The 15539-nt window shown below is 38.7% G+C and overlaps 1 protein-coding gene across 6 annotated transcripts in view; it reads right to left on the reverse strand.

The window, feature by feature from the left end:
* Nucleotides 1-9901: 9901 nt before the first annotated feature.
* LOC125653643 (solute carrier family 12 member 9-like) overlaps nucleotides 9902-15539 on the reverse strand; it is a 33870-nt gene continuing 28232 nt past the window's right edge. For all 6 annotated transcript variants that reach the window (XM_048883214.2, XM_056147781.1, XM_056148016.1 and 3 more), the window contains 2 exons: nucleotides 15446-15539; nucleotides 9902-13647 (listed from right to left, as the gene is read on the reverse strand). The exon at nucleotides 15446-15539 is cut by the window's right edge and continues 99 nt beyond it. In XM_048883214.2, the coding sequence (XP_048739171.2) occupies nucleotides 12493-13647; nucleotides 15446-15539 (1249 nt within the window). In that variant the 3' untranslated portion in view covers nucleotides 9902-12492. The remainder of the gene's footprint in view (nucleotides 13648-15445) is intronic.

Genomic DNA, 15539 nt, shown 5'->3' on the forward strand with positions numbered 1-15539 from the left:
GAGACTTTGGAACAGATGCACTGAGTGTAAGTTGGACAGGGATGTATGCATATGCATTCCCCCTCCTGTTCTGCTCCACTTAGTTCTCAAGAAAGTAACACAGGAGCCCTGTTCAATGATATTGATAGCCCCACATGCACCTCGCCAGTCATGATATCTATTGCTCCTGGAACTCCTCATAGACCATCCAAGAAAAATTCCAGTAGTGTCAAGTCTGTTAACACAGAAAAGAGGTCAAGCTGTTCATCCAGACCCAGAAAGTCTAAGGCTAGTAGCTTGGAAAATATCCAGCATAAGCCGACTAAGAGAAAATTTTCTTCAAAAGCTCAAAACTACATGGATAAGAGCAGAAGAGCATCAACCAAAAGAGTCTATGAGGCTAGACTGCGGATATACAGAAGCTGGTGTAGTGAACAATGTGTCAGTCCACATTCTGCCCCTATAGAGGACATGGCAAATTTTCTGATATATTTGCACGAAACAAAAGGATGCAGAGCATCCACCATCTCTGGTTATAGGGCAGCTATTGCCACAGTTCACAAAGGCTGGAGCAAGAGTACAGTAAGTTCTGAAAAGAGCTTGACTAACTTGATTAAAGGGATTTTCAATACAAATCCTTCAGTTAAGCCATTGTTACCTAATTGGGATTTGCCAACTGTGTTATGGGCTCTGACCAAACACCCCTTTGAGCCCATTGAGTCTATAGATATCAAATATTTGACTTGGAAAACTGTATTTCTGGTGGCTTTAGCATCTGCAGTTCGTGTTAGTGAAATGCATGCTTTATCAGTCAAGGAATCAAATTTTAGAGAAGAACCTTCAGGAATTCGACTTCTTCCTAATATGCAGTTTTTAGCCAAGACTCAGCGACTTGGTAAAGTATGGAATCCCATATTTATTCCTAGATTTGACAGGTTCGTAACAGAGCCAGATGATTTGTTGCTGTGTCCATGCAGATGTTTAAAGATGTACAGAAAGAGTACAAAGGAGTTCAGAAATCAAAATGATGCACTTTTTCTGACATATCAAAAGAATTTACATAGGCCTGCGGCAAAAGCATCTATTTCTAGATGGATTGTTTCTCTCATTAAACATGTCTATGAAAATTCACCTGAACTGAACTTGAAAGAAGTTAGAGCTCATGATACCAGACGCTTGGCATCATCTAGGGCCCTGTTTAATGGAGCCTCAGTGAAAGAGATTCTTCAAGCAGCTCACTGGGCCTCTGAGAATACCTTCACCTCATTCTATTTGAAAGATGTATCTTGGGGAGAGGAAAACTTTGCCAGATCTTCTATTTTGAAAACAATGAAGTGGGCAAAAAAACAGTAAGGGTGAGAAGATTTTTTAATTTACTCTAATCCCTCCTCCTGTGGCTACAAATTCTGTTTGTTCGATGCAGGTAAGTATAGATACTGAAATAAACTGAGGGTTTTTTAAGGTAAAACCCGTTTATAAGATATATATACTTACCTGCATATTCCCGTCCCACCTCCCCACTTTTAGAGTTTTAAGGGGTGTATTTTATTTTTCCCCTCACATAAACTGAGGTACCCGGATGTTGGGTATTGAAGAGTGGGTTAAGGGAAGATAACTCGTTCTAAAAATTATTCGGGCATAGTAGTAGGAGTCCGTGACATATTGCAAAATGTTCGATGCAGGTAAGTATAGATATCTTATAAACAAGGGTTTTACCTTAAAAAACCCTCAATCTCTGTGACAATTCAGTTGCAATTCTATTTTGTTTCTACTAAAACAATTGGGGTACATGTCCGTTTTAGAGTCAGTATATTTTGATAGTTTCTGGTGGTTGTAAGTAAAATTATGAAGTCAGATTTTATGTATTATCAGAAAGCTGTATAAAAGGACATTAGTGTAGCAAAGAATGAGAGAAAAACATCTTTGGAACAATTGGGTATCGAACCAGGGACCCATGCAGATCTAATCATTGAACTACCCAGTATGACATCTAAAGTATAGTAATAATACTACAATATAAAATTTCAACTTTTTTCAGAAATCATACAAGAATGGAGATGAAAAAATCAATTTTAGAGAAAATGTTGGAAACGTTGCGTTACGTCCTCAGGTGAAATTTTCACATTTATCCATCACATCAGCTAAAAGAATACAAACTACAACACATCTTATCAAAGCATTTTTCCCCCTGGTTTTTCTCGTATAACAAATACAATGTACCGTTTGCAACACAGTATAATAGATTCATTAATAAACACGACCAAAGCGAGAAATTCGACGAAGGCTGTCGAAAAACTTTATCGATACATACCATCTTTCTCATAACATAAAGACTGTGTCAGTTGTGTGGAATAATAAATACAGACCTTGATTGATTGATTAAATATTGTTTAACGCCCCTCTTGAGAATATTTCACTCATATAGAGAAGTCACCACTGTTGGTGAAGGGCTGCAAAATTTAGGCCTATGCTCGGCGCTTATGGCCTTTGAGCAGGGAGGAATCTTTACCGTGCCACACTTGCTGCGACACTGGACCTCGGTTTTTTGCGGTCTCGTCTCATCTGAAGGACCGCCCCATTTAGTCGCCTTCTACGACAAGCAACGGGTACTGAGGACCTATTCTAACCCGGATCCCCACGGGACTATACAGACCTTGGTAACTTTTGTATATATAAATAAGTGCGTCATCAGCATGAATACTTTTTCTATATACCGGTACCAGCTGCATGGTCCAGTCTGACTTAAGGTATTCAATGTATAATGACCACATTTCATATCTAATAAATGGATGGTGGCATTTTTGTAATCATGGTATCATTTTGAAGAGTTCATCAAATAAAAACAATCCATCATAGGAATTTTCAAAATTTTGTTTACTGTCTGATTTATTTCACCTAGAATTTAACATTGAAGTATATGGGAAAAGCATGTTTTATTACAATATTTTAAAAAGAAATTATATTTTCATACAAATCTCTTGGTAGAAAGTTACAAACACTTTCTCTTAATGAAAATATGAAATAAAATTAATCATTGACCAAACACATTTTTAGAAAATTAGATTTTTCTTATTTTTACAAAGGGCAGACAATTCTTCCAAACAGTCTTAAGTGCAAAAAGGTCAGCCTCTAATCATTTACCAGTCGTGTGAATTTCATCTGCTTCACTTTCATCATTATTTAACAATAAACATTTATGTTGATCTTAATCCTCCAAAATTGTTCATTATCCTTTCATTATACATGGAATACCTTAAGCTAGATTGACGTTGCGATGATTAGTATCCTTTACTTCGAAACTGCCTACTGTACACACTTCTCGCGTCATCCTAGCCATGATACAGGTGCTTGAGGACAGGACACAGCACCTGCTGTCACATGGGGCCTCGCATTTTGTGGTCTCATCTGAAGGACTGTCCCATTTAGTCATAAAATGTAAAAATATGTACATGCAAGTAAGTCAACATTTAAATCAGAATATTTTTAAATGTGAATTAAAAATGCATTTGTGGTATTCCTTTGTTATGAAAACATGGCTTCAATTTCCAGGAAGGTTTAAGGTGGTGAAAGCTGATATCGTTGGACGCCGGTTCGAATGATGGACATCGATCAGATTCAAGAATATATATCAGTAGCTTGGACGGAAGGTTTTTTAATCATATAAAAAATTTGCGGAAAAAACCCATTCCTCAGCAACACGATGAGCTACCCTTACCAAAACGAAACGTTTGCCGCTAATAGATTTGTTTGCCATAATTATTCGCCAAAACATTGCAGGAGTTTGCCAGTAGTGGCAAACAGTTCTGGCAAAGTTCTGGTAAACATTTGGGACTTTTAAAAAGATTTACCACTAGTGGCAAACAGTTGCGGCAATTTTCTGGCAAACAATACAGATTAATTGCGTAATGTCCTGCTAAATGACGTCACGTCGCATCGATTGATATGTGGATCGCGATCTGTGAATTACAGTTGTATTTTACTGTGTCGGATTGAATTGGTGACAATGCTCATGCTCTGGTAAGTTATAACGTAGTTTGATAAAACTTTAATGAAATAAAAAGCCGTAAGTTATTCTGCATTTTCTGTTGCATGGCGTATTTTGTGTGATGTCTGCCTGAGCGACTCCAAAGTCGGATCTTGCGCTGCGAAGTAAACAATAGGCCTACATGATATATGTAGAGAGAATTGTACAGTATAGTTTTATCATTTTGCTTTCAACGAAAAAAGCTAATAAACTTTAACCAATATTAATACTTGATGCAGAATATCACAGGCGGATCCAGGAATTTTTTAAAGGGAGGGGGGTCTACCATTGATTTTGGTTTTCAAGGGGGGGGGGGGTGCTACCCTCAAAATGCGTTATTTATACCCCTTTTTAATCAAAATTTCCCGACCCAAGGAACCCTCCCTCTAGATTCGCCACTGAATATTCGCGGATTTTAAAAAATAGGTTATATCGCAGAAAGTAGGTCAAAAGTATTTTCCTTCCTTGAATAAACTGATTTATACAAGCTGAATGCATGTTAAGTGAAAAATTTAAAATGAATCTAGATTAATGATAAATTGGACAGTGCTTTATAATAAACAATTACATATTTCCCCCACATTATATAAATGAACATTTAATAGTTTTAATGTACACTTTTATTTGTGAACAAACAGTAGAAAAAGTATACAGAGAGGGACGTTAAACAAGATACAATCAATCAATAGTTTCAACATTCATCATACATTTATTTAATTTTAAGGGATAGGTGGGGGTTGGTTGGTGAAAACTGAATTTAGTTTTTTGTCAGACATTGAACTTTTAATCTTACTCCTTTAAAGTCGTCAATTAGTTGGATAAATTACATTAGTTTTATCATTGGGTAGAGGGGGGTATGTACATAAGATCTTGCTATCCACGCTTCAGGTGCCTGTAATTTCTACAAAATTTGGAGATCACAAATCAATATTTGAAATGAAAACTGGCCGCTCTTGAATTTGTCAATTCAATGAACTATATTAATTTTACATTTTTAAAAGAAGATGTACTTGGGCATGACGTGTCATTATCAATGACAATGAAAAAAATCAGATTATCGCTACTCCGAAATACTTTTGTCATGATTCAACCAAATACTTCATTCTAAGTATATTTCCCAAAATTGTTTGCCACAAACTTGCTAGAATTGTTTGCTGCGAACATTTGCCAGGTTTGTTTGCAGCAAATTTACCAGAACTGTTTGCTGCCAAAACCAGATTGCTATCAATATGCATGCCAGAAATGTTTGCCGCAAACTTGCCAGAACTGTTTGCCACAAAGCTCATTTGCATGGCAATTATGAATTTGCAGCAAACTTGCAGCAAACATTTGCCAGAGGTTTGCTGCAAACTTACCACAACTGTTTGCCAGAACCTTTGTATTTCGGTAAGGGTAGGTTTAATTAGGCCGTTCCATTGCAACAAGGGAATGGACGACCCGGTACATCATGGTGGCCTTTGCTCGGAATCTTCGTTGGTGTAAGCTCTCCCACCCTAGCCTGTCAATCATCACTGTGACATTACTGGTGGTGTTGTAGTTGTTTGTCACGTTCTTTGCACTACTTCTATTTTCTCTATGTTCTTGTTAGTGTGGGGACCGGTCGCGGTAACTTAAGTGATAGAGTTTTCGCTTCGTAATCTGGAGGTCGTGAGTTCGAGCCCTGCTCGTGCCATGGCTGCGTCAGACCTACATGTATGATGTTAAAATAGGTAGTGATTGCTCCTTCGCCAAACGCTCGGCATTTAGAACTGAGAATCACGGGTCTTTCGGATATGACCTTAAAAATGGAGGTCCCGTGTCGTGGTAGGCGTTGGCACGATAACGAACCCTCACAGCTATGGCCCTGAACACTAATCATAGGTCTAAATTTGTGACACTTCACCTACAGCTAGATACATCTCAATATGAGTGACAAATATCTCGACGGGACGTAAAATAACCAATTAATCAATGTTAGTGTGAGGGTCTCAAACAGTGGATGATTATTCCAACTGGGGTCTGACCAGCGTCTTGTAGCATTTCCCCTAGATGTTGGTTGGACAAGATGAGAGATTTCTCCTTTAGAAGGTAGTGGTGTTGTTTGCTTTCTTACAAACACTATCAATGTGAATGTTCCACGATAGGTTGATGGAGATGTTGACCCCTAGGTATTTAGCCTTGACGAGAACAGTCCGCTCCTTCCCATGGATGTAATATTGGGTGATGCGTTGTTTCCAGTTGGTTGGTTGTATATTGTTTGAAGACTTTTTCACTCATATGGAGACGTACATGTATTTCGTTTGGTGGTAGGTTTTCTAGTCCATTAAGAGTTGCCTGGAGTTGGCCTCTGTAGTGATGGTCTTGTATAGAAGACAGTCGTCCGCAAATGATCTGGCCTTGGAACTCATTTTGGAAGGTATGTCATTAATGTATGCCAAAAATAGTAGTGGGCCGAGGACAACTCCTTGGAGCACTCCGGATGTAACAGGTGCACCTGATGAGAAATGGCCCTTTACCAATACTCATTGCATTCGGTTGGACAAGAAACTCCGGATCCAATTTAGCAGGCATCCTCGTACACCTTAATGGTCTAGCTTGGTGAGCAATCTCTCGTGTGGGACCTTGTCAAATGCTTTTGAGAAATCTAGCAGCACTGCATCAATCTGGGTGTTGTTTTCAATGCCCATGGCGAGGTCTTGGATTGTTGTTAACAGTTGGGACTCACAGGATCGCTTCTTCCTAAACCTATGATGGAAGTCGGTTAGGATGCTGTGCTGTTCATAAGGTGGTTGTGGATGATGTGCTCTACCACCTTACAACACACAGAGGTCAAGGACACAGGTCGATAATATGCAGGCTTACTCTTGTCACCCTTCTTGAATATCGGCGAGACATTTGCTGACTTCCAGTCCTCTGGTGTTTGACCTTGTATGATTGATGCATGGAAGATCTTGGTGAGTGCTGGTGCAACTGAGTGAGCCATCTCTTTCAGGAACTTGGTAGAAATCTCATCAGGACCAGTCGCCTTATTAGGGTTGAGGCCAAACAGAAACTTCAGTAGGCCTTTCTCAATGACTCTGATGTCTGGTGCAGAAGGGGTGGTGCTGGTGTCTAGATGATATCTGGAAAGTTGGATGTATCCTTCGTAGAGAACGCTGACGAGAATTGTTGATTCAGGAGAGAAGCTTTGATTTGTGGATCTCCGTGTAGGTTCCCGTCATAGCGAAGTGGAGCAGTCCCAGCACTGTCACACTTCTTACTCTTAATGAAAGAGTAGAGTTTCTTGCTGTTTGAATCTTCCTGCACCATATCTCAGTCTGATACATATGAATTGAAGGCACTCTTACACTCTTGCCGAGTTGATTTCTGCAAGCGCCTGAATCTCCGTCTGTCCTTGTCCCTGCCTGATCTTTTGTACTTTGTAAGGGCTCTTCGTTTTTGTCTCGAAAGTTGTTGGATCTTTCTGTTACACCATGGCAGGTTAAATCTGCTCGAGGTCCACTTAGCTGGTACATAATTACTGACGTTGTTAAGGCAGATGGTTTTGAAGGTTGTCCAAAAGTTGTCTATTGGTGTGTCCTGTGCTGTCCAGGAAATGTGCCAAGTGATGGTCAAAATGTTCTGCCATTATTGCTGTGTTGGCTTTCTTTCATAAGTGGATGAGGCACATGACTGGTTTCTATCTGGATGACACTGTGTATATGTCAACCATGACAATGTCATGATAACTAAGGCCCAGGCATGGTATGCACCCATTCAACAAGGAGGGGGGGGGGGGGGGGTTGTGATGAAGACATCCAGAGTGTTGGTGCCTCAGGTAGGAAAGTCTACATATATGTACCACCTCTTCCCCTCCAATGTTGAATATCGTGCCAATGAAGATCGAGTTGATATGTGCTGGGTTCTGGGCTGGAGTGCTGGAAGACTTTTAGTCATCGCCTCTGATCCATATTACTGAACTTTGGTATCTCCGCCGCGGTGGTCTAAAGGTTAGAGCGTTCGCCCTGCATGCGGAAGCCGGGGTTCAAATCCCGGCCGTGACCGACCTAAGTCGTTAAAACAGGTAGTGACAGTTTTATCGTCAAACACTCTACATCAGGTGTGAATGTCACAGGTCCTCGGAGATGACCATTCAAACGGATGCCCCTTGTCACAGTAGGTGTGGCACGCTATAGAACCCTCAATGCTCAATGGCCGTAAGCGCCGAGCATAGGCCTAAATTTTGAAGCCCTTCACCTGTCTTGCTGACGTCTCCATATGACCTGTGAGCTCGAAATAAAGGACACCACAGAGTCCTCCACTTCTGCTTCATACTTAAGATATTTTATTGAAAGTAGACATTAACGGCAAACTGACAACTCAACTGTATGACAAACGGGATGATTTCAGCTTCTCCATCGTCAACTTCCCATATTTGTGTAGCAATATTCCATTATCACCTGCATATGGTGTTTATATATCTCAACTGATTCGATATGCAAGAGCTTGTTCTGGATATAGTCAGTTTTTAAATCGAGGTAAGCTACTGACAAACAAGTTGATGGTACAGGGATTTCAACAGTCTCGATTGAAGTCAGCATTTCGCAAATTCTATGGTCGTTATAACGATCTAGTTCGTCAATACAACCTCGCATTGGGTCAAATGCTGTCTGACGTGCTTCATACCGATTGTTAAGCCGTTCTTGGCACACTGATTTTGACTGCGGATAACTCCGTTTACCTGATCAGGATATAGGGCTCACGGCGGGTGTGACCGGTCAACAAGGGATGCTTACTCCTCCTAGGCACCTGATCCCACCTCTGGTGTGTCCAGGGGTCCGTGTTTGCCCAACTATCTATTTTGTATTGCTTGTAGGAGTTATGAGATTGATCACTGTTCGTTATCTTCACATTGCATACAATCAATCGTACAATCCTCGCAAGATTTCTGATAGCTGAACACAACTCATCTGTATATTCTGCCTTGCTGCTTGGTGGTCAGTAAAGGGAACCAATGATCAATGGGTCCTTACTGTGTTTGCAGGCGATATAAATTCGGTGGTAGTGTCTGTATGATGGATTTGGCGATGAATGCTAAACCCATGCGAGTCGCTTGGTCAGTCCTTTCCGGTCAGAAACTGGTAGTTGTCTGGGAGGACCTCTTTTTCTGCAATTCCTCTGAGAATACGTTCCAGAGAGACTCTTCTCTTGGCTTTGTTACTTTGGAAGTTGACGATAATAGTATGCAGCTTCCTTTTGTCAAATTCCTGTTTGTTGGCTGTTTGAAACTGATGGTGATGATGTGTGTTGGGTCCAACTGTGTCAGGGTCGAAGTCCGATGTGTGATGAGTTTAGCGGCGTGTCACAGCTGTTCTCCGTACTGGTAATTCCAATATCCTCAGAGAGCCTTGTGTTGAAATTTGGGAGCCCACACCGACGACAATACCAACCATCAGTCCTCTCAAAAGCTTCATAAATACAGGTGATCATATTCAAGCATTTCCTGTGCACATGGAACCATAATTCAGTTATTATTCACGATCCATTCTTTGTCTACAGCGTCAAATCCAGCGAGGTTGTCTAGAACATTGAAAATGGTGCTCCAACTCATGCAATGAAAGCATGCAAGGAATAATTTCTGCATAATTAGCTTTGCTGTGGGGAGGGGACAAAATAAAGTATACCCCCAGCACAATGTACACCCAAGGACTTTACGAAAGTTTATCGAGATCTCTAATTTTAAGCAATTTCTTTTCACCATTACATGTACCTCATCTTTCGAAATCTGATTAAAATCAGCGGGTTTTTTGCCCATGTAAAACTCAAGCAACTAAAGATGCAAGGTCCTAGATCCTCTGTTGTTTTTTTATTGTTGCCTCGTGTGGCGGGGTTTTTAGAGGCCATTCATTTAGACCATTTAAAGAAAAGCTGAAGCAATTATTTCAAATAATTATTTCTTTTAATAACCGATATACATGTATACAAACATATCTAATAAAGAAATGACATTTCAATTTGTCAATTGCACATAGGCCTACTTTGTATATTGAAAAGACAGAAAACTCAGGACTGTGTATACCGAGTATTATAGCACCAACAGACTACATTATGTTAGCTCACCTCTATGAATGTGCAAAGTTTAATAATCTTCAACATCCCTATTGAGAGTGTGAAAACTACAGGTCAGATTCCTGCACATTCGGTCAATGTTGGGTTAATTTAAAATATTCTTATTGCATCTTAAACTTCCTGAAAAATCTTCCATCTGAACCTTCCTTTCTGTCTACATTACCACGAGTTTGCTACATACACGTTATTCTGGATCTGGTAGTATTCGGCATTATCTGTCTTGTCGATGTGGCATATACATAACCATACTAAAAATATTACATTAAAAATTTTAAAAGTAAATCAAACTATTCCTTATATAGCGTCTAATTCCTTGTGAATGGGTCTGCACCAAAAACACATCACTGATTTGGAAATTAGGTCATGTACAGTATCCCAGACCATTAGCCAAGTCAGCTTGGTCCAGGCTTACAGTCGTCTCACCCTGTCAGTAGCGCTGGCAAAATGCACCCCAAGGTCCATCAGCTAGGAATGCAGGTTTGAAGCAAGTGGGGCTTGTAGTGAATGGGAAAGTTAAACTTGCGAAGTCGATAAGTTCTCACTACATTCATCTAGGTGAGCTCAAAATTACATCCTATAAAATACATAAAAATTGACAAAGAAACAATGTGTGCGCTTTGATGATATTGAGGTATGCATGTCTGTTTATATTGCCAAATTTTTTCAATTAAGTTCCACATGTGTTTTTCAAGCACATCAGAATATCACAGTCATTGCCATGATTGCTTCTAACAAATGTTTTGAATAAAAATCCAAAACAACAAAATACAAACAACAAAAACTTCAAAAGATCAGTCTTTGTGCATTTCATTGCGGTATACGTGAGAATCAAAACAATTTCCACTCATGAACTACTAGATTGCTACATGTCATCAACAACCATATTTCCAAACTACATGAATCATGGACCAAACCATCATTTCTAACTTTTTCTTTCTCATTTCTGTTTTGAGGTCAGGATTTAGTGATTGAAAACTGCATACCGATCTTCAGAACTCTACATATGAATACTTTTAATGATGTTTCATCATTATTCCATTGTCAAACACGGTCTTGGGTTTGATTTTAAGAAAAACATCAAATATGGGCTATTATGTTATGTGTCATCTATAAAGTTTGAAGAAATCAAGCATTTTTTCACTGTCAAACAAATAAAATGAACCTACTTAACCTCCAAGGTTTTTTTAAAAGAGTATGTTGATGCAGTCCTCTTTCCTCAAATAACAAATCAAAGATAGGTATTGGGCTTAGTTAATTCTAACAATTCAAAAATAGGTATTGGGCTTAGTTAATTCTAACAAATTTGAATATTCAATACGAACAAATTTTTTTATTTACATTTCATTTCCCAATATAATAAATCTATGGTGTATCAAATGTATTTTACCTCTCATAAAAGCATTCATCCGACCCAAGAACCTACTGACTACAAAATATAAAGAAAAAAATGTCTAGGTAGTTTGTACTGTATGATGGAGGATGTAATTGACTTTGCAGATGAATTACACTATGCTTCATTTGTTTATATACCCCCATACTACAACCAAGCTATATATATTTATTCCTTGAATAATTCAGTTAAAGCTGAAAAGTACAGGAAAAAGTCATTATGAAATAATGGGTTGACCACAGAAAAATCAGTCTGAAATCCATTGCATGTACACTAGATCCTATTTTTCATTAAAATCTTTTTTGACTAGTTAAAATACAAAATAAGTAGCAAATACATAAAAATCGAATTTTCCATGCAATGAAATAAATTTTTAACTTGATAAACAAATCATGACATCATATACAAAGAATTTTTTTATGGCTATCCATTGCTCAGCTATCAGTTTCCTTAATTGAAATTGTATTCTATTTGGAATGTCTGATTATTATAAACAATAAACCATTTTTCTCTGTTGTTTTTTCAAATTGCAGCATCAATATACAGCATATATTGCAAAGAAAATATGTAAAATGTAAAAGAAAATTAAGTAAAGAAACAATAGTCCCACACAGGATTCAAACTATAATTAAGTTTTCTGAACTACACCAAATGAGTTACTTTACCACTGAAAGAGGTGCAAAACTGCAATCAAATATTGCTTTTAGAACACATTTCATAACATACTTCTTATTCATGGATTTAAAAAAAAAAAAGTAATCCAAACTAAGATATATGCGTCAAAGTTAAGAAATCACATTAATGTCAAGAATTACTGAATTTCAGAGAACCTGGATAAAACTTGCATTTCATCCTTTGGAATACAACTGTAAGTACTTTGTTTGCAGAAGCTCTATTATTTGTATCATGACCTTATGTACTCATTGTTTATCCAGCTTTCAGAATTTCAATCTACGTAAGCACAGACAAAATAAATTATTTGTATGCATTGTTTTATGACCACATCACTACATCATAATGTGGTAGAAGTGACAGGGTGCAGCCCGTGCACAAAGACCGTGGGAGGCAGGTTATCCGACAGCTTGGTCAGACTGTTTAAATAGGTCTCCTCCCCCTCCCTGTCAGCTGGGGGGATAGGGAGGTAGAGAAAAGTGACTGCAGTGGTGCTGGAGTACGTCACTATCATCTGGTTTATAGCACTGATGAATTCTATTGGCACTGGGTGGAATTTCTCCATCAAGACGAGTCTATCGTTGCCATTACCAGACATGACTGGTAAGTGTTGTACCAAGTGGTCCCATGTGACAATTTTCACAGATGCTTTAATCCGAAGCTGCTGAAGAAAGGCGTCCAGTTTACGCTGCTTTTGAAGAGTGTCATCCGTCTGTGCATTCAAACACAAGAACACTCTTAGTCTTGTTTTTGACTTCCAGCCTGGGACCATGGTCAGAATACATGCCAGTTGTAACATAAACAGGCAGGTATTGTCAAAGTAATTGGCAGTGTCCGGGCGGAAGAGATTCACTGGCCAAACATCTATAAAAAGTGTCTTTTTGGAATTCACGATGGACTGCTTGCTTAACTTGTCAAAATGTCTGCAGAGGCAAACATTTTTCTGCATTTTCAATGAGTCAGAAACAAGTTTAACATACTCCAAAGAACTCAAATATCTGGGATCTCCCTCCCTTCTGATATTCATGAACAGGTTGTCAATACTTTCCTTTTTTCCACTTTCTAACAGGGTAAAAATGCGTCTCCTTCTCACTGCATTTCCAACACTCAGGGTATCTTTAGGCTCTGAATCATCAAGAAACCCAAAACAAACAGTATTGGGCTTCATGCCTCCCATTCCTGACAACCTCAGCAAGTGCTGCAGACCTTCTGAAATAGTATTTGCCAACGTCACTTCTACAAATGCTTTCACTTTGAGATAGTCTATCAGCCCGAGCCATTTGGGATTTTCCTCCAGAACTGGGTCATTAGAGTAAGAGTCTAGGGATCCAAGCTTAACATGGCCAATCACATACAAACCACCTTTCTTGATGTCATTGATGAAGTGAATGAGTTCTGAACACTGACGTGGATTAGCAACCATAAGCAAAATCTGAGGGCGCCAATATTTGACATGGGCTTTCCTTTGGTCCAACATCAACAGGTACTTCCTCACCTATAAAATAATCCACATTCAATTAATATCAATAAATCTTATTTATTGACAAATGTGTAAGTTAATTCCCAACTCCCCATATTTACTGATCCACTGGATGACCTTCTACATGTAGGTTATGTGGTGTGGAACCACTCACATTTACCTACAACCTTTAAAAACTAAGCTTCTAATTTACATTATCATACTGTAATAACTGACTTTGTGTGAAAGGACTTTAAACATAAATGTATCTTGCTAATAATCTTTTTTCATGTCGTACAATTATGAACCAATAATATACATATATTAAACAGTTATGAGTAACTTGACCCAAAGAGTTGGACAATGTCAAATTGACCGGCGCGGATCATCCAATCAAACAAGACAAAGCATAAAGTTTGATCTGATGATCTGCTCCGGTCAACTCATCGTGATCCAACTCTTTGGATCAAGTTACTGTATAAATACCCCCTAATGTATTTGGTGATCCAGAAAGTTGGATCATACTGTGAATTTAACAGTATCAAAACATGAGTATATAATAAACCAGATGTACACTAAACAATAAACCAGTCCATTCTTAACATCACAAGATCTGCTCCACCTGATATGTGACACCCTCCCCCCCCCCCTTAAGCTTCAAGAATTTTTATAAACATTTTTTCTATGACATTTTCACAACATCTTCATACATAACATCTTAGAAACAAATTCCAATATTTTCATATCTGTGTTAACAAGTTTTTGGAAAACTAATAGAAAACTGGGGTTCTGCATAAATAAATTCATGACATGTTTAAGATGTTTGTAACTAAGATGTTATTACAACTAGAGATTGTTTTTATGAAAAACAAATGTCTCCCCAAATAGGAAGTGCTCCAAATGAAACCTCCACCCCTTAATGTACTGCATGGTATGGAGGAGAATGCATGAGCAAGAACATAGACATTATGAATTCCGATAAGCCATATAGGAGAAGTGTCCACAAACTATTTTACACCCTCCACCCCTCAGATCCACTATAATCTAAGGAAAACAATTGGATCCTCCTGTCCCGACAATATGCACATCTGCAAATGGCATTGAAGTACTGTAAAAAAAATTCAAGTCTCTCGGATAAGCCATATAGGAGGAGAAGTGTTCACGAGCTATTTTAACATCCTCCACCTCACTTAGATCCACTACAACTTTTAGGAAGATAATTGGATCCTCCTGTCCCGACAACATGCACATCTGCAAATGGCATTGAAGTATTATAAAAAGTTTCAAGTCTCTCGGATAAGTCATATAGGAAGAGAGACATTCACAAGATTTTGTGACTGACAAATGGATGGACAGAAAGTACAAAAACAATGTCTCCCCCTGGAAGAGGAGAGACATAATAATGACAAAGTTCATATTTAGAGTTCACACGCCACCTACTGTAAATATATTTCTATATCTGTAAAACATTTATTGGAATTTTTTTTATCCCTCTCTTATTCTTTTCTTATGATTGAATCCCGTGGGGATCCGGGTTAAAATAGGTCCTCAGTACCCCTCTTGCTTGTCGTATAAGGTGACTTAATGGGGCAGTCCTTTGGATGAGACAGCAAAATCCGAGGTCCAGTCACAGCAGGTGTGGCACAATAAAGATCCCTCCCTGTTCAAAGGCCGTAAGTTCCGAGCAAAGGCCTAAATGCAGCCCTTCACTGGCAATGGTCACATCTCCATATGAGTGAAAAATTCTCGAGAGGGAGGTTAAACAATACACAATCAATCTTACGATTGACAAGACATGATTTTATAGCAAACTAGACTCCTCTTGTATACTGACCTGATGGAAGATAAGAGCTTGACTAATGGAGCCCCATTGTGTTGGGAGTGAACGGAAATGAAGAACGATTGCAAGTAACAGCATCACGATAATG

This window comes from Ostrea edulis, chromosome 1 (assembly GCF_947568905.1).
Source record: "Ostrea edulis chromosome 1, xbOstEdul1.1, whole genome shotgun sequence".
Lineage (NCBI taxonomy): Eukaryota > Metazoa > Mollusca > Bivalvia > Ostreida > Ostreidae > Ostrea > Ostrea edulis.